The 26,745-nt window shown below is 42.9% G+C and overlaps 9 gene segments (V, D, J or C); all 9 read right to left on the reverse strand.

Moving 5' to 3' along the window:
* Positions 1-667: 667 nt before the first annotated feature.
* Positions 668-1,507, reverse strand: LOC121193507. The segment is given in 2 exon segments: positions 668-1,050; positions 1,164-1,507. Coding segments are annotated over 2 exon segments (402 nt in total).
* A 2,602-nt stretch (positions 1,508-4,109) lies between these two features.
* On the reverse strand, positions 4,110-20,682 carry LOC121193481. The segment is given in 3 exon segments: positions 4,110-4,510; positions 4,698-4,794; positions 20,678-20,682. Coding segments are annotated over 2 exon segments (429 nt in total).
* On the reverse strand, positions 4,739-5,620 carry LOC121193475. The segment is given in 2 exon segments: positions 4,739-5,373; positions 5,487-5,620. Coding segments are annotated over 2 exon segments (438 nt in total).
* On the reverse strand, positions 9,547-10,535 carry LOC121193516. The segment is given in 2 exon segments: positions 9,547-10,086; positions 10,339-10,535. Coding segments are annotated over 2 exon segments (378 nt in total).
* LOC121193512 lies at positions 12,137-13,114 on the reverse strand. The segment is given in 2 exon segments: positions 12,137-12,673; positions 12,787-13,114. Coding segments are annotated over 2 exon segments (399 nt in total).
* LOC121193522 lies at positions 14,603-15,433 on the reverse strand. The segment is given in 2 exon segments: positions 14,603-14,997; positions 15,304-15,433. Coding segments are annotated over 2 exon segments (423 nt in total).
* Positions 15,565-26,731, reverse strand: LOC121193511. The segment is given in 2 exon segments: positions 15,565-15,908; positions 26,632-26,731. Coding segments are annotated over 2 exon segments (399 nt in total).
* On the reverse strand, positions 18,744-19,395 carry LOC121193505. The segment is given in 2 exon segments: positions 18,744-19,143; positions 19,254-19,395. Coding segments are annotated over 2 exon segments (399 nt in total).
* On the reverse strand, positions 19,507-20,246 carry LOC121193497. The segment is given in 2 exon segments: positions 19,507-19,878; positions 20,086-20,246. Coding segments are annotated over 2 exon segments (411 nt in total).
* Positions 26,732-26,745: the final 14 nt, after the last annotated feature.

Consider the following 26,745-nt stretch of genomic DNA (forward strand, 5'->3'; position numbering starts at 1 on the left):
TTTGTTTCTTGTTTGTACCAGAATAAATAATAGTTTGTGCCACTGGTTTCATATGTACAGGGGAGTGTAACTGTCTCTCCTTCAGCAGCAATGACATCTCCTGTTTCCTGGATCACTCTGTCTTCTCCTTTACACTCTGGGGAAGAACAGAACATGCAGAGGAAGAGATCAATCAATAAAGATGACTGATTCAAGGAGATCAATCAGTAGCTTTACAGAGTTACGGAGCCAGAGAGTCAGACACACAGACATGTAGAATAGATGTGATTTTCACTGATCATTGTCACTTTGAAGCATAGAAAGTGTTTTTACAAGCTAACAAATGTCAGCACAAATGATCTGCTGTGATTTTCTCTATCATAAACATTGAAAGCTCTGACTGTACAGCTCAGTAATATGTCAAAGTGTTTGAAGAGGAAACATGTTGTGCTTTGTATCTTACCAAAGAAAAGAGCAGCAAGAATCATCCACAGCCAATGTTCCATCTCTACAAGAAGGTTTAAAGCAACAGGAGAAAGTAGCTGATGTTCAACACTGAGTCTGACAATTCTTCTCTTCACAGCAGCAGTTATTATTGACACAATGCTTGAACAGAGAGCACAAGTAGTGCACCACCTACTTCATAATGTCGCCCTCTAGTGGAGGCAAAAAGTTGAGTTCAGCACTTTGTTGGAAAAAAGGCTTCCAGCAGCTTGTCAGTGAGTCAGCTTGTGTTTTTGTACAGAGTTGTGCTGTTTCCTGTCACTGTGGGACTCACAGCACAGTAGTACACAGCAGAGTCTGTCACTGCAGCAGAGGAGATCTGCAGATCCATTTGGGTTTGATCCCGACTCACAGTAACATTCAGTCCAGAGACTGGATCTGATGATAGTTGTCCTGATGCCAGATGAGAGATGAGGAACTGTGGTGGTTTTCCTGGATGTTGTCGATACCAGAAGAAATAATCATTATAATCAGCTTCTTTGGAGTATGTGTAGGACAGAGTAACAGAGCTGCCTTCTGAACTGAACTCTTCATCCTTGACTGGAGTCAGTTGTTCACAGCTGACACCTGAAGAAAGAGACAAATGTTGTTAAAGACCATGTTAAAGTGTGATTGGCTGTTCCAGTGGTTTCTAGCAAACAGATCCTCTAAAGTCATTTCTTCTTCCTGCTTTAACCTACCTTTTAGTATGATGAGAACCAAAGGAAACATTCCACAGTAAAGCAGTGAGAGCATCTTACACACAGTATCTGTGTTATGTATGCTTTAGATATTGAATGCATCTGACAGTGGGAGTTGTTGTCTGTCCTGCTCTTTGACAGTGTTGCTCCTCCCTCAGCCTGTTCCTCCTCTCATATCACTGTATGTTGTAGCAGCTGTAACCACAGTGACTCTGATAAAAGAGGAATTAGCAGAATCCATCTGATATGAAGCTGTGGTTTGAATACCACTTCCCTCCTCTTTGAAGAGGAGTCAGATATCTGTGCTCAGGTTTTTGTACAGTCTCTTCTACACTTTGTATCACTGTGTTTCTAAAGCACAGTAGTAGAGAGCTGTGTCTGCCAGGGTTAGTCTGCTTATGGTCAGTGTAGTTGATGTATCTGTTGTTTGGGATTGATATCGTTTATCAGGAATATTTTCATATCCACTCCGTGATCTTGCTCCTTTCCAGAGAATAAACTGAGGAGCCTGAAGGTCAGAATGATGTTTGTACCAGTGAAGTTCAGGATAAGTATATGTTGTCTCATATTGACATGTGAGTGTGACAGATTGTCCTTCTGTTCCACTGACTTCAGCTCGTTCAGGAGAGATTGTGTCTCCAGCTATTAGTCCTGGAAAAAGTAGAGATAATGAAGCCATTAGAGCAACATTGTCCATGAGGCTGAGAGGAGAAGACAGTGGAAAATGTCAGTGTACAGTGTTACTCTGTGGACACAAACAGCTCAAACAACTGGAGCTTAACTAGATTGTACAGGAAGTCATGACAAAGACAGATGATTGTGAGTTTTCAGCTGACAAAGTCATAAAATGGCGGCCAAATATCTTGTTAAAGCAGCAGGTGAACTGAGACACTCATTAGTTGGGAAACTCACCTATGAAGTCAGATAAAAGCAAAAAGAGGTAAAGCAACATGTCTTTGGAGTTGTTGAAGCCAAACAGACAGCAGATGAACAATGTTCTTCCACTGCAGTAGAATCAAGCAACTAAACAGCCTCTCTGCTGCACAGCCCTTCTCCTCAACATCAAGCTGATTGTGCTTTTACTTCCTCAGACATTTCTTCTGTGGAGACACAAAGAATCTCATTGGCTGAGGGAGACCTCAGTGGGCGTGGCCAGAGAAAAACCTTCGTAGAGATTCTCTGTCTTCCAAAGACCAGTTCAGACAGTGAGATCATTTCTTCATCCAGAGCAGCTCTGCCTCAGAGAAATGTTTGCTGAATGTCCAGTCTCACTTCTTCACACCATTGTTAGACCGAGGTCGGACACACCAGGAGGAAACTTGGTTACCTGAAGCTTTTGTCTTTATTCTGGGACCATGTGGAACATTTTATTGTATATAGTATTGAACCTCTGATTTTAGCAGGTGCAGCAGAGTGAAGAGTGGCTGACACAGTGCTCTCCAACTGAGAGACAACTTCATCTGTGCTCACATGGGCTGGTGGAGTCAGGAGGACTGTGTGGTGACCTGAGATCAGAGATTATGGCCATGTGATCTTACAGGTGAAGATCTTCCAACACGAGGCTGGAGACAGAGACCTAAGGACAGAACTGAATCCAGGCTGTGACCTTTAACGTGTTGGTCCATTGACAGACTCTATGAAAACTCTATAAACATGCGAATAGTCAGTTTGAATGCCATACTGGATCAGTCAGGACTGAGTTTAAAACGACTGCCATCAGTGCTGTTAATCTACAGGGTACTAGCGGAAATTGGACTACTGTTGGTCGAAAGAGAGGAGGCAGATCACTGACAGAGAGAGAAGAGGAAAGGCAGGAGTGTAGGTCTGAGAATAGGGACTCTTAAAGTTAGTACAATTTTTGATTTTAATTGAAAAAATTAAGAAATGACAAGGAAAGGTAGAGGGCTGGCAGACATGATGGAGAGAAGCAAGGTAGACATACTGTGTGTGTGGAAGGGTAGCAAAGTGCGTAGTATTGGAGGGGGAGGTCGGGCAGGTAGACTACGTCCTATGTACACGAGGTAATCTGAGAGGGATTAGTGACTGCAAAGTGGTGGCAGGAGAGATTGTAGCCAGACGGCATCGGATGGTGGTGTGTAGGATGACTCTGATGGTCAGGAAGAACAGGAGACCAAAGAAAGAGAAGAAGACCAAGTGGTGGAAGTTGAAAAAGGAAGAATGTTGTGAGGAATTCAGACAGAAGTTGAGACAGACTCTGAGTGGTCAGGAAGAGCTTCCAGATGACTGGGAAACTACAGCAGAGAGTGATCAGGGAGACAGGACAGGACTGAAGAAAGCAGATTAGCGAGACAGAGAGATAGAGATGGGAAGGATGTGCAACAGGTTAGGGTGATTAAAGATAGAGATGGAACGGTGCTAACAAGTGAGGAGAGAGTGCAGAGAAGATGGAAGGAGTGTTATGAGGAAAATGAGAGGGAAAGAAGGGGGGAAGAGATGAATGTTGTAGAGCAGGAAGTAGCAAAGATTAGAAAGGATGAGGTGAGGAAGGCTCTGAGGAGGATGAAGATATATAGTTCAGTAACAGCTCAGCTCCTCCCTGAATCTCTCTGTCTCCTCTTCGATCTGGATTTTCTCTTCTCGGTGTTACACTTCCTCCTGATTAACACACTGGTATCAGCATTTTATCTTTTCTTTTCCTTTTTTCTAATTTCTGTATAACAGGAAAAACAATAAAGTATCTGCTGTGAATAAAAGGTGGTACACCACAAATCTCTTACCAACCAGTTTATGCAGACGCTTGTTTAACATCGTTTCATTAGTAAGAACTAGAATTAAATATAACTGAAAATATGTTAAATCAACCTTTATGTTATGATTTTTTTTACCTCATTCTGAGTTTTGTCTTTACTGCTTCATTTTCTGTTCTTTGATTCTGATCAGTCCAAAGAATCTAAACTGGATCATAAGAAACCATTGAGGCTGAACAGTGTGTGACTCCCTCTAGTGGATGTTGTGGAGTATTCTGTTGTCTTTGCTCCAAAGGTTTTTGTACAGAGTTGTGCTGTTTCCTGTCACTGTGGGCGTCAGAGCACAGTAGTACACAGCAGAGTCTGTCACTGCAGCAGAGGAGATCTGCAGATCCACTCGATTCCTCTCCTCGTTCAGTTCAGCAGTCAGTCCAGGGTGTGGAGGTTTTGCTTTCACCACATCAGGCTCCTTTGTGTCAGTGATGAGGAGAAGATACTGAGGACCTGATCCAGGATCCTGTCGGTACCACTGGAGGTTTTCAGCTTTAACTGAATATTTACAGGACAGAGTAACAGTACGACCCTCTGATGAAAACACTTCAGCTCTGCTGGCAGTAATATCATCCTCCAAGCTGTTTCCTAATGAGGGAAACAAATGATCCTGTTAACATCAGAGTCTGCAGCTGTTACTGATGAGTCTTTATCATTTAGATCTCTATCTTTGAAATGTTAAATCCTGAGCTTCAACTAAAAAACTCCAACCAGGTCCTGAGATGCTTTGAAACTGTCTTTGTGTTTCAGGTTTTCTTGTCTGAAACATACGTACCTACGAGAGCTGAGAAGAACAAAAGAGCAGCGAGTTTTTCCATGTTCACTGAGGTGAAGTGTTGTAACTGTTCAGCGAGACAAAGTTGTGAGTGGTTCTGTGAGTTGTGTTTGGTTCACAGCTGGAATGAAACAGTTCTCTGCCAGACAGCCTCCTCTACAGGTCAGTAGGAGGAGACTGGTGTCAGATTATCTTCATTTCTAAAGCTCTTCATCACAGCTGTGTCTCATGAGTAAAAAGCATCCAGACTGGATCACAAGAAACCATTGAAGTTGAACAGTGTGTGACTCCCTCTAGTGGATGTTGTGGAGTATTCTGTTGTCTTTGCTCCAAAGGTTTTTGTACAGAGTTGTGCTGTTTCCTGTCACTGTGGGCTTCACAGCACAGTAGTACACAGCAGAGTCTGTCACTGCAGCAGAGGAGATCTGCAGATCCATTTGGGTTTGATCCCGACTCACAGTAACAGTCAGTTCAGAGACTGGATCTGATGATATTTCTTGTCCTTTCCCTGTGTGAGAGATGAGGAACTGTGGTTGTTTTCCTGGATGTTGTTGATACCAGAAGAAATAATCAGTGGCATCAGCTTTTTTGGAGTATGTGTAGGACAGAGTAACAGAGCTGCCTTCTGAACTGAACTCTTCATCCTTGACTGGAGTCAGTTGTTCACAGCTGACACCTGAAGAAAGAGACAAATGTTGTTAAAGACCATGTTAAAGTGTGATTGGCTGTTCCAGTGGTTTCTAGCAAACAGATCCTCTAAAGTCATTTCTTCTTCCTGCTTTAACCTACCTTTTAGTATGATGAGAACCAAAGGAAACATTCCACAGTAAAGCAGTGAGAGCATCTTACACACAGTATCTGTGTTATGTATGCTTTAGATATTGAATGCATCTGACAGTGGGAGTTGTTGTCTGTCCTGCTCTTTGTCAGTGTTGCTCCTCCCTCAGCCTGTTCCTCCTCTCATATCACTGTATGTTGTAGCAGCTGTAACCACAGTGACTCTGATAAAAGAGGAATTAGCAGAATCCATCTGATATGAAGCTGTGGTTTGAATACCACTTCCCTCCTCTTTGAAGAGGAGTCAGATATCTGTGTTCAGGTTTTTGTACAGTCTCTTCTACACTTTGTATCACTGTGTTTCTAGAGCACAGTAGTAGAGAGCTGTGTCTGCCAGGGTTAGTCTGCTTATGGTCAGTGTAGTTGATGTATATGTTGTTTGGGACTGATATCGTTTATCAGGAATATGTTCACTATCACTGTAGTCTCTTGCTCCTTTCCAGAGAATAAACTGAGGAGCCTGAAGGTCAGAATGATGTTTGTACCAGTGAAGTTCAGGAAGAGTATATGTTGTTTCATATTGACATGTGAGTGTGACAGATTGTCCTTCTTTTCCACTGACTTCAGCTCATTCAGGAGAGATTGTGTCTCCAGCTATTAGTCCTGGAAAAAGTAGAGAAAATGAAGCCATTAGAGCAACATTGTCCATGAGGCTGAGAGGAGAAGACAGTGGAAAATGTCAGTGTACAGTGTTACTCTGTGGACACAAACAGCTCAACTGGAGCTCACATCATAACTAGATTGTACAGGACGTCATGACAAAGACAGATTGTGAGTTTTCAGCTGTCAAAGTCATAAAATATCTTGTTAAAGCAGCAGGTGAACTGAGACACTCATTAGTTGTGAAACTCACCTATGAAGTCAGATAAAAGCAAAAAGAGGTAAAGCAACATGTCTTTGGAGTTGTTGAAGCCAAACAGACAGCAGATGAACAATGTTCTTCCACTGCAGTAGAATCAAGCAACTAAACAGCCTCTCTGCTGCACAGCCCTTCTCCTCAACATCAGGCTCATTGTGCTTTTACTTCCTCAGACATTTCTGCTCTGGAGACACAAAGAATCTGATTGGCTGAGGGGGACTTCAGTGGGTGGGGCCAAGCAATCACATTTCCTTTTCTTCAATCATCAACAGGTATTGGAACAAAGAGTCTATTGCAACAAAAAGACTTTACTGTATAAATTGTGCAACTTCACAGTCAATGTAAGTAAAATAAATCAGAAACGCTGCAGAGTGTTTCAGTGATTTTAGTGAAGAAAAACAAAACCAAATGTTCACTGTACATACATGTGTACAATAACTACAAACATACACATACAGGTAGGGAAAAAATTATTTTATCTTCTGCTGATTTTGTAAGTTTGCTCAGTAACAAAGAAATGATCAGTCTATAATTTCAATGGCAGGTTTATTTGAACAGTGCGAGACAGAACAATAACAAAGAAATCCAGAAAAATACATTACAAAAAAGTTATAAATGAAATTGTATTTTCATGAATAAGTATTTTATTCCTTTGCAAAATGTGCTTCAGTACTTGGTGGTAAAACCTTTGTTGGCAATCACAGAGATCAGACATTTCAGGCCAAAAGGTTTGCTCACATCTCAGGGGGGATTTTGTCCCACTCCTCTTTGCAGATCCTCTCCAAGTCATTAATGTTTCTTTGCTGATGTTTGGCAACTCCAACCTTCAGCTCCCTCCACAGATTTTCTATGGGGTTAAAGTCTGGAGACTGACGAGGCCACTCCAAGACCTTAATATGCTTCTTCTTGAGCCAATCCTTTGTTGCCTTGGCCGTATGTTTTGGATCATTGTCATGCTGAAATACCCACCCACAACCCATGTTCAATGCCCTGACAGAGGGAAGGAGGTTCTCACCCAAGATTTGACGGCACATGGCCCCATCCATCCTCCCTTTGATACGGTGCAGTTGTTCTGTCCCCTTGGCAGAAAAACACCCCCAAATCATAACGTTTCCACCTCCATGTTTGACGGTGGAGACAGTGTTCTTTGATGCCAAAGAGCTCGATTTTGGTCTCATCTGACCAGAACACTTTCAGCCAGTCCTCCTCTGAATCATTCAGATGTTCAGTGGAAAACGGGCCTGTACATGTGCTTTCTTGAGCAGGGGGACCTTGAGGGCCCTGCAGGATTTCAGTCCTTCATGGCGTAGTGTGTTACCAATTGTTTCCTTGGTGACTATGGTCCCAGCTGCTTTGAGATTATTGACAAGTTCCTCCCGAGTAGTTCTGGGCTGATTCCTCACCGTTCTCATTATCATTGAAACTCCAGGAGGTGAGATCTTGCATGGAGCTCCAGACCCAAGGAGATGATGTAACCCTCATCAGATTTGATGTTTCTTCCATTTGTGAATAATAGCACCTGCTGTTGTCACCTTCTCACCCAGCTGCTTGGCGATGGTCTTGTAGCCCCTTCTAGCCAGTTCCATGATCTTGTCCCTGACCTCCTTGGGAAGCTCTTTGGTCTTGGCCACGGTGAAGAGTTTGGAATCTGGATTGATTGATTCCTTCTGTGGACTTTTTCCCTAACTGTATATCAGTGGTAATCAACCCTGTTTTCAACCTTTGACCACAAGTTTTCATCAGGGAATGAAAGGAGGTGCTCAGCGTTGTACGTCTCAGTTAGGAGTTCATGACATTCATTAATTTTCTACCGCTTAATCTGAGCTGGAGCCTATCCCAGCTGACTATGGGCAAGAGGGGGGATCTGGACTGGTCGCCAGTCAGTCGCAGGGCTGACACACAAAAAGACCACACATACACCTACAGGCAATTTAGAGTGGCCAATTAACCTATCCCATGCATGTTTTAGGGATTGTAGGAGGAAGCCGGAGTACCCGGAGAGAACCCACGCAGGCACAGGGAGAGCATGTAAACTCCACACACACCACAGGCTGGGGTTCGAACCTGGAACCTTCTTTCTGTGAGCCGACAGTGCTAACCACTGCACCACCGTACCGCCCTAAGTTCATGACAATTCATCGTTTTATTTCTTTGTAGGTGCAGATGTAGAGAATGTAGAAAGTATCAGGCTGATTTACAGTCATTTTGTATCAAGTTTTATGTTTGAACCAAGTTTGAAGATGTGGTGATTGTCTGCATTTTGTGTCTGAGCAGTGGAAAGTGATCCACAGAGTCGTCCACACTGACTGCTGTTGTACTGACTGTGTGAAGAGTCTTCAAATGTTGGACTCAGTGTAGAGAAATGTGAGTTAGCAACTGTAAGATACTGTGACAGTGTGTGACTCCCTCTAGTGGATGTTGTGGAATATTCTGTTGTCTTTGCTCCAAAGGTTTTTGTACAGAGTTGTGCTGTTTCCTGTCACTGTGGGCTGCAGAGCACAGTAGTACACAGCAGAGTCAGACAGCTGAAGCTTCTGGATCTCCAGAGGAACTGATGTCTTGTTGGCCACAGCATCGATTCTCTCTTTCTGTTTTTCTGCAGGATTACCTGCTGTTGTTGGGAAGCGCTGCAGCAGAAGCTTTGGAAAATCATTTGCTTCTTGTTTGTACCAGAACAAAGTTGGACCTGGGTCACTGGTCTCATATTTACAAGGGAGTATAACTGTCTCTCCTTCAGCAGCAATGACATCTCCTGTTTCCTGGATCACTCTGTCTTCTCCTTTACACTCTGGGGAAGAACAGAACATACAGAGGAAGAGATCAATCAATAAAGATGATTGATTAAAGGAGATCAATCAGTAGCTTTACAGAGTTACGGAGCCAGAGAGTCAGACACACAGACATGTAGAATAGATGTGATTTTCACTGATCATTGTCACTTTGAAGCATAGAAAGTGTTTTTACAAGCTAACAAATGTCAGCACAAATGATCTGCTGTGATTTTCTCTATCATAAACATTCAAAGCTCTGACTGTACAGCTCAGTAATATGTCAAAGTGTTTGAAGAGGAAACGTGTTGTGCTTTGTATCTTACCAAAGAAAAGAGCAGCAAGAATCATCCACAGCCAATGTTCCATCTCTACAAGAAGGTTTAAAGCAACAGGAGAAAGTAGCTGATGTTCAACACTGAGTCTGACAATTCTTCTCTTCACAGCAGCAGTTATTATTGACACAATGCTTGAACAGAGAGCACAAGTAGTGCACCGCCTACTTCATAATGTCGCCCTCTAGTGGAGCTAAAAAGTTGAGTTCAGCACTTTGTTGGAAAAAAGGCTTCCAGCAGCTTGTCAGTGAGTCAGCTTGTGTTTTTGTACAGAGTTGTGCTGTTTCCTGTCACTGTGGGCCTCACAGCACAGTAGTACACAGCAGAGTCTGTCACTTTAGCTGAGATGATCTTCAGATCTACACGTTTCTCTGTTTTGTCAATGTGAGCTGAGAAATCAGAAAGAGTTGGATGAGTCGATCCTTCCTCTGTGATGGAGAGCAGGAACTCTGGTCTGGATCTGTGGTTCTGTCGGTACCACTGGATATTGTCGATAGAACCCTCATATTTACAGGTCAGGCTGATGGTTCTTCCCTCTTCAACAACTTCTTCTGTAATTTCTGGCTTGATGCTGTTCATGGAGCCCATGGCTGCAAAATGAGAGTTATTCATGTCAGTTAGTTTGCAAGAGATTCAACCATGAAGAGACTCAACAGAGGTTGTTGACTTTTTCTTCACCATGTGATCATTCTGACATGGATTTAAAAACCAAGACAAACGTCCTGTTTTTCTATCATGGAAAGTGTAAAGTTCCACAGATAAACCTCTGCTTATGAAATGTAGAGCAAATATCTTGTTAAAGCAGCAGGTGAACTGAGACACTCATTAGTTGGGAAACTCACCTATGAAGTCAGATAAAAGCAAAAAGAGGTAAAGCAACATGTCTTTGGAGTTGTTGAAGCCAAACAGACAGCAGATGAACAATGTTCTTCCACTGCAGTAGAATCAAGCAACTAAACAGCCTCTCTGCTGCACAGCCCTTCTCCTCAACATCAAGCTGATTGTGCTTTTACTTCCTCAGACATTTCTGCTCTGGAGACACAAAGAATCTCATTGGCTGAGGGAGACTTCAGGGGGTGGGGCCAGGTCATCACCTCCGTGTTTTGAACCACCAACGTTAAGTTCTTTAAATTATTTGAGCGTCCAGAAGACGTGTGCTTCTGGGAACCAGATCAAACTCAAGCTGTGATGTACTGTCATCATTTTTGTCCACTCTGGAGAATCATTTTACCTGTTGGAGGTGAAGTGATCAGAAATCAGTGACATCATCATTTATTGCATTTAGACAATAACTGGGAAACACAGTCAACATCCACACAAGTAAATTATGTTCATGGTTCAAGGTTTTCTTCATTGTCCCACTGGTGGAAATTTGTTTTGCAGCAAGTGTTCACACAGAGACAGAATACAGAGTAACAGCATCAACAACAGCATCAACAGTAAATCACAAATTTAGAGCAAGAAAATGGAAATTCACACAAATTACAAATACACAAGTGAGCAGATGTGCCAGGGTCGTTCAAGGAATGCAACCAAAGTGTTAGTGTCCATGAAACAGTAGCATTTGGGATGAGAGAGACATGAAGCCTTTCAGTCCTCAAGTGTCCTGAAATGACGGCCTGAGGACAGCAGCTCAAACTCCCTCTGAAGTGGATGGTCCTGACAGTCCAATATAACATAAGGCCTCCAAAGGACCTGCCTGTTATAAATGAGCAAAAGCTTGGTCTGACTCCTCCCTGAGATCTTCCTGCTCATTTTACCAAGACTTCCAAGTCTGTTCTCATTGGACAAGTTTAGGTTTCCAAACCAAGCAATAATAGAAACACCTTCATGTGAATACTACAATGGATCATAAGAAACCATTGAGGCTGAACAGTGTGTGACTCCCTCTAGTGGATGTTGTGGAGTATTCTGTTGTCTTTGCTCCAAAGGTTTTTGTACAGAGTTGTGCTGTTTCCTGTCACTGTGGGCTGCAGAGCACAGTAGTACACAGCAGAGTCAGACAGATGAAGCTTCTGGATCTTCAGAGGAACTGATTTCTCTTTGACCTCAGCATGAAATCTGTCTTTCTGAGAATCTTCAGGATCTTTTGTTCCAGAGAAACGTCGAAGTAAAAACTTGGGAAAATCATTTTCTTCTTGTTTGTACCAAAATAAATAAGGAAATTGGTCACTGGTCTCAAATGTACAGGGGAGTGTAACTGTCTCTCCTTCAGCAGCAATTACATCTCCTGATTCCTGGATCACTTTGTCTTCTCCTTTACACTCTGTGGAAGAACAGAACATGCAGAGGAAGAGATCAATCAATAAAGATGATTGATTCAAGGAGATCAATCAGTAGCTTTACAGCGTTACGGAGCCAGAGAGTCAGACACACAGACATGTAGAATAGATGTGATTTTCACTGATCATTGTCACTTTGAAGCATAGAAAGTGTTTTTACAAGCTAACAAATGTCAGCACAAATGATCTGCTGTGATTTTCTCTATCATAAACATTGAAAGCTCTGACTGTACAGCTCAGTAATATGTCAAAGTGTTTGAAGAGGAAACATGTTGTGCTTTGTATCTTACCAAAGAAAAGAGCAGCAAGAATCATCCACAGCCAATGTTCCATCTCTACAAGAAGGTTTAAAGCAACAGGAGAAAGTAGCTGATGTTCAACACTGAGTCTGACAATTCTTCTCTTCACAGCAGCAGTTATTATTGACACAATGCTTGAACAGAGAGCACAAGTAGTGCACCGCCTACTTCATAATGTCGCCCTCTAGTGGAGGCAAAAAGTTGAGTTCAGCACTTTGTTGGAAAAAAGGCTTCCAGCAGCTTGTCAGTGAGTCAGCTTGTGTTTTTGTACAGAGTTGTGCTGTTTCCTGTCACTGTGGGCCTCACAGCACAGTAGTACACAGCAGAGTCTGTCACTGCAGCAGAGGAGATCTGCAGATCCATTTGGGTTTGATCCCGACTCACAGTAACCGTCAGTCCAGAGCCTGGATTTAAGATTTCTCCTTTCCCTGTGTGAGAGATGAGGAGCTGTGGTGGTTTTCCTGGATGTTGTTGATACCAGAAGAAATAATCAGTGGCATCAGCTTTTTTGGAGTATGTGTAGGACAGAGTAACAGAGCTGCCTTCTGAACCGAACTCTTCATCCTTGACTGGAGTCAGTTGTTCACAGCTGACACCTGAAGAAAGAGACAAATGTTGTTAAAGACCATGTTAAAGTGTGATTGGCTGTTCCAGTGGTTTCTAGCAAACAGATCCTCTAAAGTCATTTCTTCGTCCTGCTTTAACCTACCTTTTAGTATGATGAGAACCAAAGGAAACATTCCACAGTAAAGCAGTGAGAGCATCTTACACACAGTATCTGTGTTATGTATGCTTTAGATATTGAATGCATCTGACAGTGGGAGTTGTTGTCTGTCCTGCTCTTTGACAGTGTTGCTCCTCCCTCAGCCTGTTCCTCCTCTCATATCACTGTATGTTGTAGCAGCTGTAACCACAGTGACTCTGATAAAAGAGGAATTAGCAGAATCCATCTGATATGAAGCTGTGGTTTGAATACCACTTCCCTCCTCTTTGAAGAGGAGTCAGATATCTGTGTTCAGGTTTTTGTACAGTCTCTTCTACACTTTGTATCACTGTGTTTCTAGAGCACAGTAGTAGAGAGCTGTGTCTGCCAGGGTTAGTCTGCTTATGGTCAGTGTAGTTGATGTATCTGTTGTTTGGGATTGATATCGTTTATCAGGAATATTTTCATATCCACTCCGTGATCTTGCTCCTTTCCAGAGAATAAACTGAGGAGCCTGAAGGTCAGAATGATGTTTGTACCAGTGAAGTTCAGGATAAGTATATGTTGTCTCATATTGACATGTGAGTGTGACAGATTGTCCTTCTGTTCCACTGACTTCAGCTCGTTCAGGAGAGATTGTGTCTCCAGCTATTAGTCCTGGAAAAAGTGGAGAAAATGAAGCCATTAGAGCAACATTGTCCATGAGGCTGAGAGGAGAAGACAGTGGAAAATGTCAGTGTACAGTGTTACTCTGTGGACACAAACAGCTCAACTGGAGCTCACATCATAACTAGATTGTGATCATCTTTGTTTCCTCTAATATTTTCTTCCAGCTGTTTGTAGGCTTCGTTAATCTCTTTCTTTGCTGCTTGTACAGTTTTCTTTTAGGATCCTTGTGAACCTTGAGCTCAAATTGATAAACTGAGGAAATCAATCCCTTACCTGAGCAATGTTTGGATGAAGTTTCTTCCCCTTCCTTATTTGTAGAAATTTCATCAAGTCTTTACTTGGTAAATTAAATATAGTTTCCAGATCTTGAAAGGACATTAGGTTTTCATTCCTGTCAAGAACTTCAATCTTTCTAATTCCTTCTTCTGAGTCAAATTTGAAACCTTAGTCCAGCCTTCCAGGTTTAAATTCTTAATCATGGTTCCATGTGGTGATAGATTAACAAGAGCAATTGGCAGAGTTCAGTTCTTTAGTACAAACTATTCAGGACTCTGGAAGTTCAGGTCTCAGTGGACCTGTAGCGCCTCCCAGAGGGCAGCAGAGTGAACAGGTGGTGGCCTGGATCAGATGAGCCCTTGATGATGTTTGTGGTCCTCCTTCCTTTAGTGACTTTCTGAAAAGTCTGCGACCCCAACGCACTCCAACAGGCAAACTGGTCTTGGTCTATGGTGGGTGGAAGGGAAGATTTGTTGTGCCTTAGGACCAGCCTCTGGAAACACTTCATTACAGTGGCAGTGACAGCCACAGGGCTGTAGTCATTAAGGCCACTGACTGCTGCTGTCTCTGGGACAGGTACAATGGTGGGAGGCTTCAATCATTTACTAGAACTTGTGCTAATGTGTCGTCTGATCTGCTCTAATGAATGAGTTCAATGTTCCCATCTACTGTTTGCAGAGGTCTCAGCAGAGTTCAGTAGAAAAACACGTGTAGTTGTTTCTCTGAATTCTGGAGATGAAGGAGCAGGAAACAATGAGTTTGTTCAACTTTCAGAGCAGCTCTGTGTCTCTGACATTTACTGCTTCATTTTCTGTTGTTTGATTCTGATCAGTCCAAAGAATCTAGACTGGATCATAAGAAACCATTGAGGTTGAACAGTGTGTGACTCCCTCTAGTGGATGTTGTGGAGTATTCTGTTGTCTTTGCTCCAAAGGTTTTTGTACAGAGTTGTGCTGTTTCCTGTCACTGTGGGCTGCAGAGCACAGTAGTACACAGCAGAGTCAGACAGCTGAAGCTTCTGGATCTCCAGAGGAACTGATGTCTTGTTGGCCACAGCATCGATTCTCTCTTTCTGTTTTTCTGCAGGATTACCTGCTGTTGTTGAGACACGCTGCAGCAGAAGCTTTGGAAAATCATTTGCTTCTTGTTTGTACCAGAACAGAGTTGGACCTGAGTAACTGGTTTCATATGTACAGGGGAGTGTTACTGTCTCTCCTTCAGCAGCAATGACATCTCCTGTTTCCTGGATCACTCTGTCTTCTCCTTTACACTCTGGGGAAGAACAGAACATGCAGAGGAAGAGATCAATCAATAAAGATGATTGATTCAAGGAGATCAATCAGTAGCTTTACAGCGTTACGGAGCCAGAGAGTCAGACACACAGACATGTAGAATAGATGTGATTTTCACTGATCATTGTCACTTTGAAGCATAGAAAGTGTTTTTACAAGCTAACAAATGTCAGCACAAATGATCTGCTGTGATTTTCTCTATCATAAACATTGAAAGCTCTGACTGTACAGCTCAGTAATATGTCAAAGTGTTTGAAGAGGAAACATGTTGTGCTTTGTATCTTACCAAAGAAAAGAGCAGCAAGAATCATCCACAGCCAATGTTCCATCTCTACAAGAAGGTTTAAAGCAACAGGAGAAAGTAGCTGATGTTCAACACTGAGTCTGACAATTCTTCTCTTCACAGCAGCAGTTATTATTGACACAATGCTTGAACAGAGAGCACAAGTAGTGCACCGCCTACTTCATAATGTCGCCCTCTAGTGGAGGCAAAAAGTTGAGTTCAGCACTTTGTTGGAAAAAAGGCTTCCAGCAGCTTGTCAGTGAGTCAGCTTGTGTTTTTGTACAGAGTTGTGCTGTTTCCTGTCACTGTGGGCCTCACAGCACAGTAGTACACAGCAGAGTCTGTCACTGCAGCAGAGGAGATCTGCAGATCCATTTGGGTTTGATCCCGACTCACAGTAACCGTCAGTCCAGAGCCTGGATTTAAGATTTCTCCTTTCCCTGTGTGAGAGATGAGGAGCTGTGGTGGTTTTCCTGGATGTTGTTGATACCAGAAGAAATAATCAGTGGCATCAGCTTTTTTGGAGTATGTGTAGGACAGAGTAACAGAGCTGCCTTCTGAACCGAACTCTTCATCCTTGACTGGAGTCAGTTGTTCACAGCTGACACCTGAAGAAAGAGACAAATGTTGTTAAAGACCATGTTAAAGTGTGATTGGCTGTTCCAGTGGTTTCTAGCAAACAGATCCTCTAAAGTCATTTCTTCTTCCTGCTTTAACCTACCTTTTAGTATGATGAGAACCAAAGGAAACATTCCACAGTAAAGCAGTGAGAGCATCTTACACACAGTATCTGTGTTATGTATGCTTTAGATATTGAATGCATCTGACAGTGGGAGTTGTTGTCTGTCCTGCTCTTTGACAGTGTTGCTCCTCCCTCAGCCTGTTCCTCCTCTCATATCACTGTATGTTGTAGCAGCTGTAACCACAGTGACTCTGATAAAAGAGGAATTAGCAGAATCCATCTGATATGAAGCTGTGGTTTGAATACCACTTCCCTCCTCTTTGAAGAGGAGTCAGATATCTGTGTTCAGGTTTTTGTACAGTCTCTTCTACACTTTGTATCACTGTGTTTCTAGAGCACAGTAGTAGAGAGCTGTGTCTGCCAGGGTTAGTCTGCTTATGGTCAGTGTAGTTGATGTATCTGTTGTTTGGGATTGATATCGTTTATCAGGAATATTTTCATATCCACTCCGTGATCTTGCTCCTTTCCAGAGAATAAACTGAGGAGCCTGAAGGTCAGAATGATGTTTGTACCAGTGAAGTTCAGGATAAGTATATGTTGTCTCATATTGACATGTGAGTGTGACAGATTGTCCTTCTGTTCCACTGACTTCAGCTCGTTCAGGAGAGATTGTGTCTCCAGCTATTAGTCCTGGAAAAAGTGGAGAAAATGAAGCCATTAGAGCAACATTGTCCATGAGGCTGAGAGGAGAAGACAGTGGAAAATGTCAGTGTACAGTGTTACTCTGTGGACACAAACAGCTCAACTGGAGCTCACATCATAACTAGATTGTGATCATCTTTGTTTCCTCTAATATTTTCTTCCAGCTGTTTGTAGGCTTCGTTAATCTCTTTCTTTGCTGCTTGTACAGTTTTCTTTTAGGATCCTTGTGAACCTTGAGCTCAAATTGATAAACTGAGGAAATCAATCCCTTACCTGAGCAATGTTTGGATGAAGTTTCTTCCCCTTCCTTATTTGTAGAAATTTCATCAAGTCTTTACTTGGTAAATTAAATATAGTTTCCAGATCTTGAAAGGACATTAGGTTTTCATTCCTGTCAAGAACTTCAATCTTTCTAATTCCTTCTTCTGAGTCAAATTTGAAACCTTAGTCCAGCCTTCCAGGTTTAAATTCTTAATCATGGTTCCATGTGGTGATAGATTAACAAGAGCAATTGGCAGAGTTCAGTTCTTTAGTACAAACTATTCAGGACTCTGGAAGTTCAGGTCTCAGTGGACCTGTAGCGCCTCCCAGAGGGCAGCAGAGTGAACAGGTGGTGGCCTGGATCAGATGAGCCCTTGATGATGTTTGTGGTCCTCCTTCCTTTAGTGACTTTCTGAAAAGTCTGCGACCCCAACGCACTCCAACAGGCAAACTGGTCTTGGTCTATGGTGGGTGGAAGGGAAGATTTGTTGTGCCTTAGGACCAGCCTCTGGAAACACTTCATTACAGTGGCAGTGACAGCCACAGGGCTGTAGTCATTAAGGCTGCTGACTGCTGCTGTCTCAGGGACAGGTACAATGGTGGGAGGCTTCAATCATTTACTAGAACTTGTGCTAATGTGTCGTCTGATCTGCTCTAATGAATGAGTTCAATGTTCCCATCTACTGTTTGCAGAGGTCTCAGCAGAGTTCAGTAGAAAAACACGTGTAGTTGTTTCTCTGAATTCTGGAGATGAAGGAGCAGGAAACAATGAGTTTGTTCAACTTTCAGAGCAGCTCTGTGTCTCTGACATTTACTGCTTCATTTTCTGTTGTTTGATTCTGATCAGTCCAAAGAATCTAGACTGGATCATAAGAAACCATTGAGGTTGAACAGTGTGTGACTCCCTCTAGTGGATGTTGTGGAGTATTCTGTTGTCTTTGCTCCAAAGGTTTTTGTACAGAGTTGTGCTGTTTCCTGTCACTGTGGGCTGCAGAGCACAGTAGTACACAGCAGAGTCAGACAGCTGAAGCTTCTGGATCTCCAGAGGAACTGATGTCTTGTTGGCCACAGCATCGATTCTCTCTTTCTGTTTTTCTGCAGGATTACCTGCTGTTGTTGAGACACGCTGCAGCAGAAGCTTTGGAAAATCATTTGCTTCTTGTTTGTACCAGAACAGAGTTGGACCTGAGTAACTGGTTTCATATGTACAGGGGAGTGTTACTGTCTCTCCTTCAGCAGCAATGACATCTCCTGTTTCCTGGATCACTCTGTCTTCTCCTTTACACTCTGGGGAAGAACAGAACATGCAGAGGAAGAGATCAATCAATAAAGATGATTGATTCAAGGAGATCAATCAGTAGCTTTACAGAGTTACGGAGCCAGAGAGTCAGACACACAGACATGTAGAATAGATGTGATTTTCACTGATCATTGTCACTTTGAAGCATAGAAAGTGTTTTTACAAGCTAACAAATGTCAGCACAAATGATCTGCTGTGATTTTCTCTATCATAAACATTGAAAGCTCTGACTGTACAGCTCAGTAATATGTCAAAGTGTTTGAAGAGGAAACATGTTGTGCTTTGTATCTTACCAAAGAAAAGAGCAGCAAGAATCATCCACAGCCAATGTTCCATCTCTACAAGAAGGTTTAAAGCAACAGGAGAAAGTAGCTGATGTTCAACACTGAGTCTGACAATTCTTCTCTTCACAGCAGCAGTTATTATTGACACAATGCTTGAACAGAGAGCACAAGTAGTGCACCGCCTACTTCACAATGTCGCCCTCTAGTGGAGGCAAAAAGTTGAGTTCAGCACTTTGTTGGAAAAAAGGCTTCCAGCAGCTTGTCAGTGAGTCAGCTTGTGTTTTTGTACAGAGTTGTGCTGTTTCCTGTCACTGTGGGCCTCACAGCACAGTAGTACACAGCAGAGTCTGTCACTGCAGCAGAGGAGATCTGCAGATCCATTTGGGTTTGATCCCGACTCACAGTAACAGTCAGTCCAGAGACTGGATCTGATGATAGTTGTCCTGATGCCAGATGAGAGATGAGGAACTGTGGTGGTTTTCCTGGATGTTGTCGATACCAGTAGAAATAATCAGTAGCAGCTTTTTTGGAGTATGTGTAGGACAGAGTAACAGAGCTGCCTTCTGAACTGAACTCTTCATCCTTGACTGGAGTCAGTTGTTCACAGCTGACACCTGAAGAAAGAGAAATCTGTTTTTAATCTGTCACAAAACTCTCAAAGAGTGAGTCACATTTCAAAAATATTGGAATTAAACCTTGTTTTCAAATGCAGATTGTAACATACCTGTTAGAGTAGAGACAAACAGTAGAGACAGTAGATTATAGTCTAATGACAGCATGTTGAATAAAGGGAAAGTTTATGGTCTGTGTATTGAACTCTGCTGAATATGGAAGTTCCTCTCTCTTCTATAGTTCAGTAACAGCTCAGCTCCTCCCTGAATCTCTCCGTCTCCTCTTAGATCTGGATTTTCTCTTCTCTTGTGAGCTTCTCTAACTGATTGGTTTCCTCTGGCTTGGTTGAACAGTGTGTGACTCCCTCTAGTGGATGTTGTGGAGTATTCTGTTGTCTTTGCTCCAAAGGTTTTTGTACAGAGTTGTGCTGCTTCCTGTCACTGTGGGCGTCAGAGCACAGTAGTACACAGCAGAGTCTGTCACTTTAGCTGAGATGATCTTCAGATCTACACGTTTCTCTGTTTTGTCAATGTGAGCTGAGAAATCAGAAAGAGTTGAATGAATCAATCCTCCCTCTGTGATGGAGAGCAGGAACTCTGGTCTGGATCTGTGGTTCTGTCGGTACCACTGGATATTGTAGATAGAACCCTCATATTTACAGGTCAGGCTGATGGTTCTTCCCTCTTCAACAACTTCTTCTGTACTTTCTGGCTTGATGCTGTTCATGGAGCCCATGGCTGCAAAATGAGAGTTATTCATGTCAGTTAGTCTGCAAGAGATTTAAACATGAAGAGACTCAACAGAGGTTGTTGACTTTTTCTTCACCATGTGATCATTCTGACATGGATTTAAAAACCAAGACAAACCTCTGCTTATGAAATGTAGAGCAAATATCTTGTTAAAGCAGCAGGTGAACTGAGACACTCATTAGTTGGGAAACTCACCTATGAAGTCAGATAAAAGCAAAAAGAGGTAAAGCAACATGTCTTTGGAGTTGTTGAAGCCAAACAGACAGCAGATGAACAATGTTCTTCCACTGCAGTAGAATCAAGCAACTAAACAGCCTCTCTGCTGCACAGCCCTTCTCCTCAACATCAAGCTGATTGTGCTTTTACTTCCTCAAACATTTCTGCTCTGGAGACACAAAGAATCTGATTGGCTGAGGAGGACTTTAGGGGCGGGGCCAGAGAAAAACCTTCGTAGAGATTCTCTGTCTTCCAAAGTTCAGTTCAGACAGTGAGATCATTTCTTCATCCAGAGCAGCTCTGCCTCAGAGAAATGTTTGCTGAATGTCCAGTCTCACTTCTTCACACCATTGTTAGACCGAGGTCGGACACACCAGGAGGAAACTTGGTTACCTGAAGCTTTTGTCTTTATTCTGGGACCATGTGGAACATTTTATTGTATATAGTATTGAACCTCTGATTTTAGCAGGTGCAGCAGAGTGAAGAGTGGCTGACACAGTGCTCTCCAACTGAGAGACAACTTCATCTGTGCTCACATGGGCTGGTGGAGTCAGGAGGACTGTGTGGTGACCTGAGATCAGATTATGGCCACGTGATCAGACAGGTGAAGATCTTCCAACACGAGGCTGGAGACAGAGACCTAAGGACAGAACTGAATCCAGGCTGTGACCTTTAACATGTTGGTCCATTGACAGACTCTATGAAAACTCTATAAACATGCGAATAGTCAGTTTGAATGCCATACTGGATCAGTCAGGACTGAGTTAGAAACAACCGCCACTGGTGCTGTTAATCTACAGGGTACTAGCGGAAATTGGACTACTGTTGGTCGAAAGAGAGGAGGCAGATCACTGACAGAGAGAGAAGAGGAAAGGCAGGAGTGTAGGTCTGAGAATAGGGACTCCTAAAGTTAGTACAATTTTTTATTTTAATTGAAAAAATTAATTAATGACAAGGAAAGGTAGAGGGCTGGCAGACATGATGGAGAGAAGCAAGGTAGACATACTGTGTGTGTGGAAGGGTAGCAAAGTGCGTAGTATTGGAGGGGGAGGTCGGGCAGGTAGACTACGTCCTATGTACACGAGGTAATCTGAGAGGGATTAGTGACTGCAAAGTGGTGGCAGGAGAGATTGTAGCCAGACGGCATCGGATGGTGGTGTGTAGGATGACTCTGATGGTCAGGAAGAACAGGAGACCAAAGAAAGAGAAGAAGACCAAGTGGTGGAAGTTGAAAAAGGAAGAATGTTGTGAGGAATTCAGACAGAAGTTGAGACAGACTCTGAGTGGTCAGGAAGAGCTTCCAGATGACTGGGAAACTACAGCAGAGAGTGATCAGGGAGACAGGTAGGAAGGTGCTAGGTGTGTCATCTGGAAGGAGGAAAGAAGATAAGGAAACTTGGTGGTGGAGTGAGGAAGTACAGGACAGCATTCAGAGGAAGAGTTTAGCTAAAAAGAAGTGGGACGTAGAAAGGACTGAAGAAAGTAGATAAGCGAGACAGAGAGATAGAGATGGGAAGGATGTGCAACAGGTTAGGGTGATTAAAGATAGAGATGGAAAGGTGCTAACAAGTGAGAGTGTGCAGAGAAGATGGAAGGAGTGTTATGAGGAAAATGAGAGGGAAAGAAGGGGGGAAGAGATGAATGTTGTAGAGCAGGAAGTAGCAAAGATTAGAAAGGATGAGGTGAGGAAGGCTCTGAGGAGGATGAAGAGTGGAAAGGCTGTTGGTCCTGATCACATACCTGTGGAGGTGTGGAAGTGTCTGGGAGAGACAGCAGTGGAGTTTCTAACTAATTTGTTTAACAGGATTTTAGAGAGTGAGAAGATGCCTGAGGAATGGAGGAGAAGTGTTCCTGTGCCGATCTTTAACAACAAGGGTGGTGTGCAGAGTTGTAGCAGCTACAGAGGTATAAAGTTGATGAGCCACACAGTGAAGCTGTGGGAAAGAGCAGTGGAAGCTATGCTAAGAAAGGAAGTAGATGTTTGTGAGCAGCAGCGTGGCTTCATGCCCAGAAAGAGAACTACTGATGCAATTATTCCTCTGAGAATGTTAATGGAAAAATACAGAGACGGGCAGAGGGAGCTGCATTGTGTCTTTGTGGATTCAGAGAAAGTGTATGACAGGGTGCTGAGAGAGGAGCTATGGTGCTGGATGAGTGGCAGAGAAGTACTTCAGTGTAGTTCAGGATATGTGTGAGAGGAGTATGACAGTAGTGAGATGTGCTGTAGGTCAGACAGAGGAGTTCAAGGTGGAGGTGGAGCTACATCAAGGATCGGCTTTGAGTCCCTTCTTGTTTGCTATGGTGATGGACAGGTTGGTAGATGAGGTCAAACAGGAATCTCTGTGGACAACGATGTTTGCGGATGACATTGTGATCTCTAGCGAGAGCAGAGAGTAGGTGGAGTAACACCTGGAGAGGTGGAGGTTTGCTCTGGAAAGAAGAGGAATGACAGTCAGTCATATTAAGACAGAATACGTGTGTGAATGAGAGGGAGGGAAGTAGAACAGTGAGGTTACACAGGGCTGAGGTCCAGAAGGTGCAGGAGTTTAAGTACTTGGGGTCAACAGACCAGTGCGACGGGGAGTGAGGAAAAGAGGTGAAGAGGCGAGTGCAGACAAGTTGGAGTGGGTGGAGAAACGTGTCAGGAGTGTTGAGTGATAGAAGAGTGTCAGCAAGAATCAGAGTAAAGGTGCACAAGACAGCAGTGAGACCAGCTGTGCTGTATGGTTTAGAGACGGTGGCGGGAAAGGACAAGAAGCAGAGCTGGAGGTAGCAGAGATGAAGATGTTGAGGTTCTGTTTAGGACTGATGACGAGGATGGACAGGATTAAGAACGAGCACATGAGAGGGACAGCTCAGGTTGGCTGTCAGTCAGAGAGACTGGATTGACATGGTTTGGACATGTGCATAGGACGGATACTGTTTATACTGGTAGAAGGATGTTGGAAATGAAGCTGCCAGGAAAGAGATGAAGGAGAAGGCCAAAGATGAGATAGAAGGATGTGCTAAAAGAGTACATGAAGTTAGTTGGTGAGAGAGAAGAGGATGCAGAGCATAGGGTTCGGTGGAAAGAGATGATTCTCTGAGGCGACCCCTGACAGGAAGAGCCGAAAGTAGAAGATGAAAACAACTGATTAGAGCACATTTAAGAAATCACAAGTCAAAGTTAGTTTTATTCACATAAATAAATTTCACTCCACTCCTCATTATCATCAGAGTTTGAAAATAAAAATTTCTATCATTGTTTTTCATCTTTACTGCTTCATTTTCTGTTGTTTGATTCTGATCAGTCCAAAGAATCCAGACTGGATCATCAGAAACCATTGAGGCTGAACAGTGTGTGACTCCCTCTAGTGGATGTTGTGGAGTATTCTGTTGTCTTTGCTCCAAAGGTTTTTGTACAGAGTTGTGCTGTTTCCTGTCACTGTGGGCCTCAGAGCACAGTAGAACACAGCAGAGTCTGTCACTGCAGCAGAGGAGATCTGCAGATCCATTTGGGTTTGATCCCGACTCACAGTAACATTCAGTCCAGAGCCTGGATTTAAGATTTCTCCTTTCCCTGTGTGAGAGATGAGGAGCTGTGGTGGTTTTCCTGGATGTTGTTGATACCAGAAGAAATAATCAGTGGCAGCAGCTTTTTTGGAGTATGTGTAGGACAGAGTAACAGAGCTGCCTTCTGAACTGAACTCTTCATCCTTGACTGGAGTCAGTTGTTCACAGCTGACACCTGAAGAAAGAGACAAATGTTGTTAAAGACCATGTTAAAGTGTGATTGGCTGTTCCAGTGGTTTCTAGCAAACAGATCCTCTAAAGTCATTTCTTCTTCCTGCTTTAACCTACCTTTTAGTATGATGAGAACCAAAGGAAACATTCCACAGTAAAGCAGTGAGAGCATCTTACACACAGTATCTGTGTTATGTATGCTTTAGATATTGAATGCATCTGACAGTGGGAGTTGTTGTCTGTCCTGCTCTTTGACAGTGTTGCTCCTCCCTCAGCCTGTTCCTCCTCTCATATCACTGTATGTTGTAGCAGCTGTAACCACAGTGACTCTGATAAAAGAGGAATTAGCAGAATCCATCTGATATGAAGCTGGGGTTTGAATACCACTTCCCTCCTCTTTGAAGAGGAGTCAGATATCTGTGTTCAGGTTTTTGTACAGTCTCTTCTACACTTTGTATCACTGTGTTTCTGAGAGCACAGTAGTAGAGAGCTGTGTCTGCCAGGGTTAGTCTGCTTATGGTCAGTGTAGTTGATGTATCTGTTGTTTGGGATTGATATTGTTTATCAGGAATATGTTCAGCTGTGCTCCTCTTTGCTCCTTTCAAGAGAATAAACTGAGGAGCCTGAAGGTCAGAATGATGTTTGTACCAGTAAAGGTAAATATAACTATCTGTTGTCTCATATCGACATCTGAGTGTGACAGATTGTCCTTCTGTTCCACTGACTTCAGCTCGTTCAGGAGAGATTGTGTCTCCAGCTATTAGTCCTGGAAAAAGTGGAGAAAATGAAGCCATTAGAGCAACATTGTCCATGAGGCTGAGAGGAGAAGACAGTGGAAAATGTCAGTGTACAGTGTTACTCTGTGGACACAAACAGCTCAACTGGAGCTCACATCATAACTAGATTGTACAGGACGTCATGACAAAGACAGATGATTGTGAGTTTTCAGCTGTCAAAGTCATAAAATGGCGGCCAAATATCTTGTTAAAGCAGCAGGTGAACTGAGACACTCATTAGTTGGGAAACTCACCTATGAAGTCAGATAAAAGCAAAAAGAGGTAAAGCAACATGTCTTTGGAGTTGTTGAAGCCAAACAGACAGCAGATGAACAATGTTCTTCCACTGCAGTAGAATCAAGCAACTAAACAGCCTCTCTGCTGCACAGCCCTTCTCCTCAACATCAGGCTCATTGTGCTTTTACTTCCTCAAACATTTCTGCTCTGGAGACACAAAGAATCTGATTGGCTGAGGAGGACTTCAGGGGCGGGGTCAGGTGATCATCTTTGTGTCCTAATAATATTTTCTTCCAGCTGTTTGTAGGCTTCATTAATCTTTTTCTTTGCTGCTTGTACACTTTTTTTTTTATGATCCTTGTGAACCTTGAGCTTAAATTAATAAACTGAGGAAATCAATCCCTTACCTGAGCAATGTTTAGATGAAGTTTCTTCCCCTTCCTTATTTGTGGGAATTTCATTAGGTCTTTACTTGGTAAATTAAATAGTTTCCAGGTCTTGAAAGGACATTAGGTTTTCATTCCTGTCTAGAACTTCAATCTTTCTAATTCCTTCTTCTGAGCCACATTTGAAACCTTAGTCCAGCCTTCCAGGTTTAAATTCTTAATCCTGGTTCCATGTGGTGACAGAGATTAACAAGAACAATTGACAGAGTTCAGTTCTTCAGTAGAAACTATTCAGGACTCTGGAAGTTCAGGTCTCAGTGGACCTATAGCGCCTCCCAGAGGGCAGCAGAGTGAACAGGTGGTGGCCTGGATCAGATGAGTCCTTGATGATGTTTGTGTTCCTCCTTCCTTTGATGACTTTCTGAAAAGTCTGCGACCCCAATGGACTCCAACAGGCAAACTGGTCTTGGTCTATGGTGGGTGGAAGGGAAGATTTGTTGTGCCTTAGGACCAGCCTCTGGAAACACTTCATTACAGTGGCAGTGACAGCCACAGGGCTGTAGTCATTAAGGCTGCTGACTGCTGCTGTCTCTGGGACAGGTACAATGGTGGGAGGCTTCAATCATTTACTAGAACTTGTGCTAATGTGTCATCTGATCTGCTCTAATGAATGAGTTCAATGTTCCTATCTACTGTTTGCAGAGGTCTCAGCAGAGTTCAGTAGAAAAACACGTGTAGTTGTTTCTCTGAATTCTGGAGATGAAGGAGCAGGAATCAATGAGTTTGTTCAACTTTCAGAGCAGCTCTGTGTCTCTGACATTTACTGCTTCATTTTCTGTTGTTTGATTCTGATCAGTCCAAAGAATCTAGACTGGATCATAAGAAACCATTGAGGCTGAACAGTGTGTGACTCCCTCTAGTGGATGTTGTGGAGTATTCTATTGTCTTTGCTCCAAAGGTTTTTGTACAGAGTTGTGCTGTTTCCTGTCACTGTGGGCCTCACAGCACAGTAGTACACAGCAGAGTCTGTCACTGCAGCAGAGGAGATCTGCAGATCCATTTGGGTTTGATCCCGACTCACAGTAACAGTCAGTCCAGAGACTGGATTTAATATTTTTCCTGACCCCATATGAGAGATGAGGAACTGTGGTGGTTTTCCTGGATGTTGTCGATACCAGAAGAAATAATCAGTAGCAACAGCTTTTTTGGAGTATGTGTAGGACAGAGTAACAGAGCTGCCTTCTGAACTGAACTCTTCATCCTTGACTGGAGTCAGTTGTTCACAGCTGACACCTGAAGAAAGAGAAATCTGTTTTTAATCTGTCACAAAACTCTCAAAAAGTGAGTCACATTTCGAAAATATTGGAATTAAAACTTGGTTTCAAATGCAGATTGTAACATACCTGTTAGAGTAGAGACAAACAGTAGAGACAGTAGATTATAGTTTAATGAGAGCATGTTGAATAAAGGGAAAGTTTATGGTCTGTGTATTGAACTCTGCTGAATATGGAAGTTCC

The sequence above is a fragment of the Toxotes jaculatrix genome, chromosome 14, assembly GCF_017976425.1.
Source record: "Toxotes jaculatrix isolate fToxJac2 chromosome 14, fToxJac2.pri, whole genome shotgun sequence".
Taxonomy (NCBI): domain Eukaryota; kingdom Metazoa; phylum Chordata; class Actinopteri; family Toxotidae; genus Toxotes; species Toxotes jaculatrix.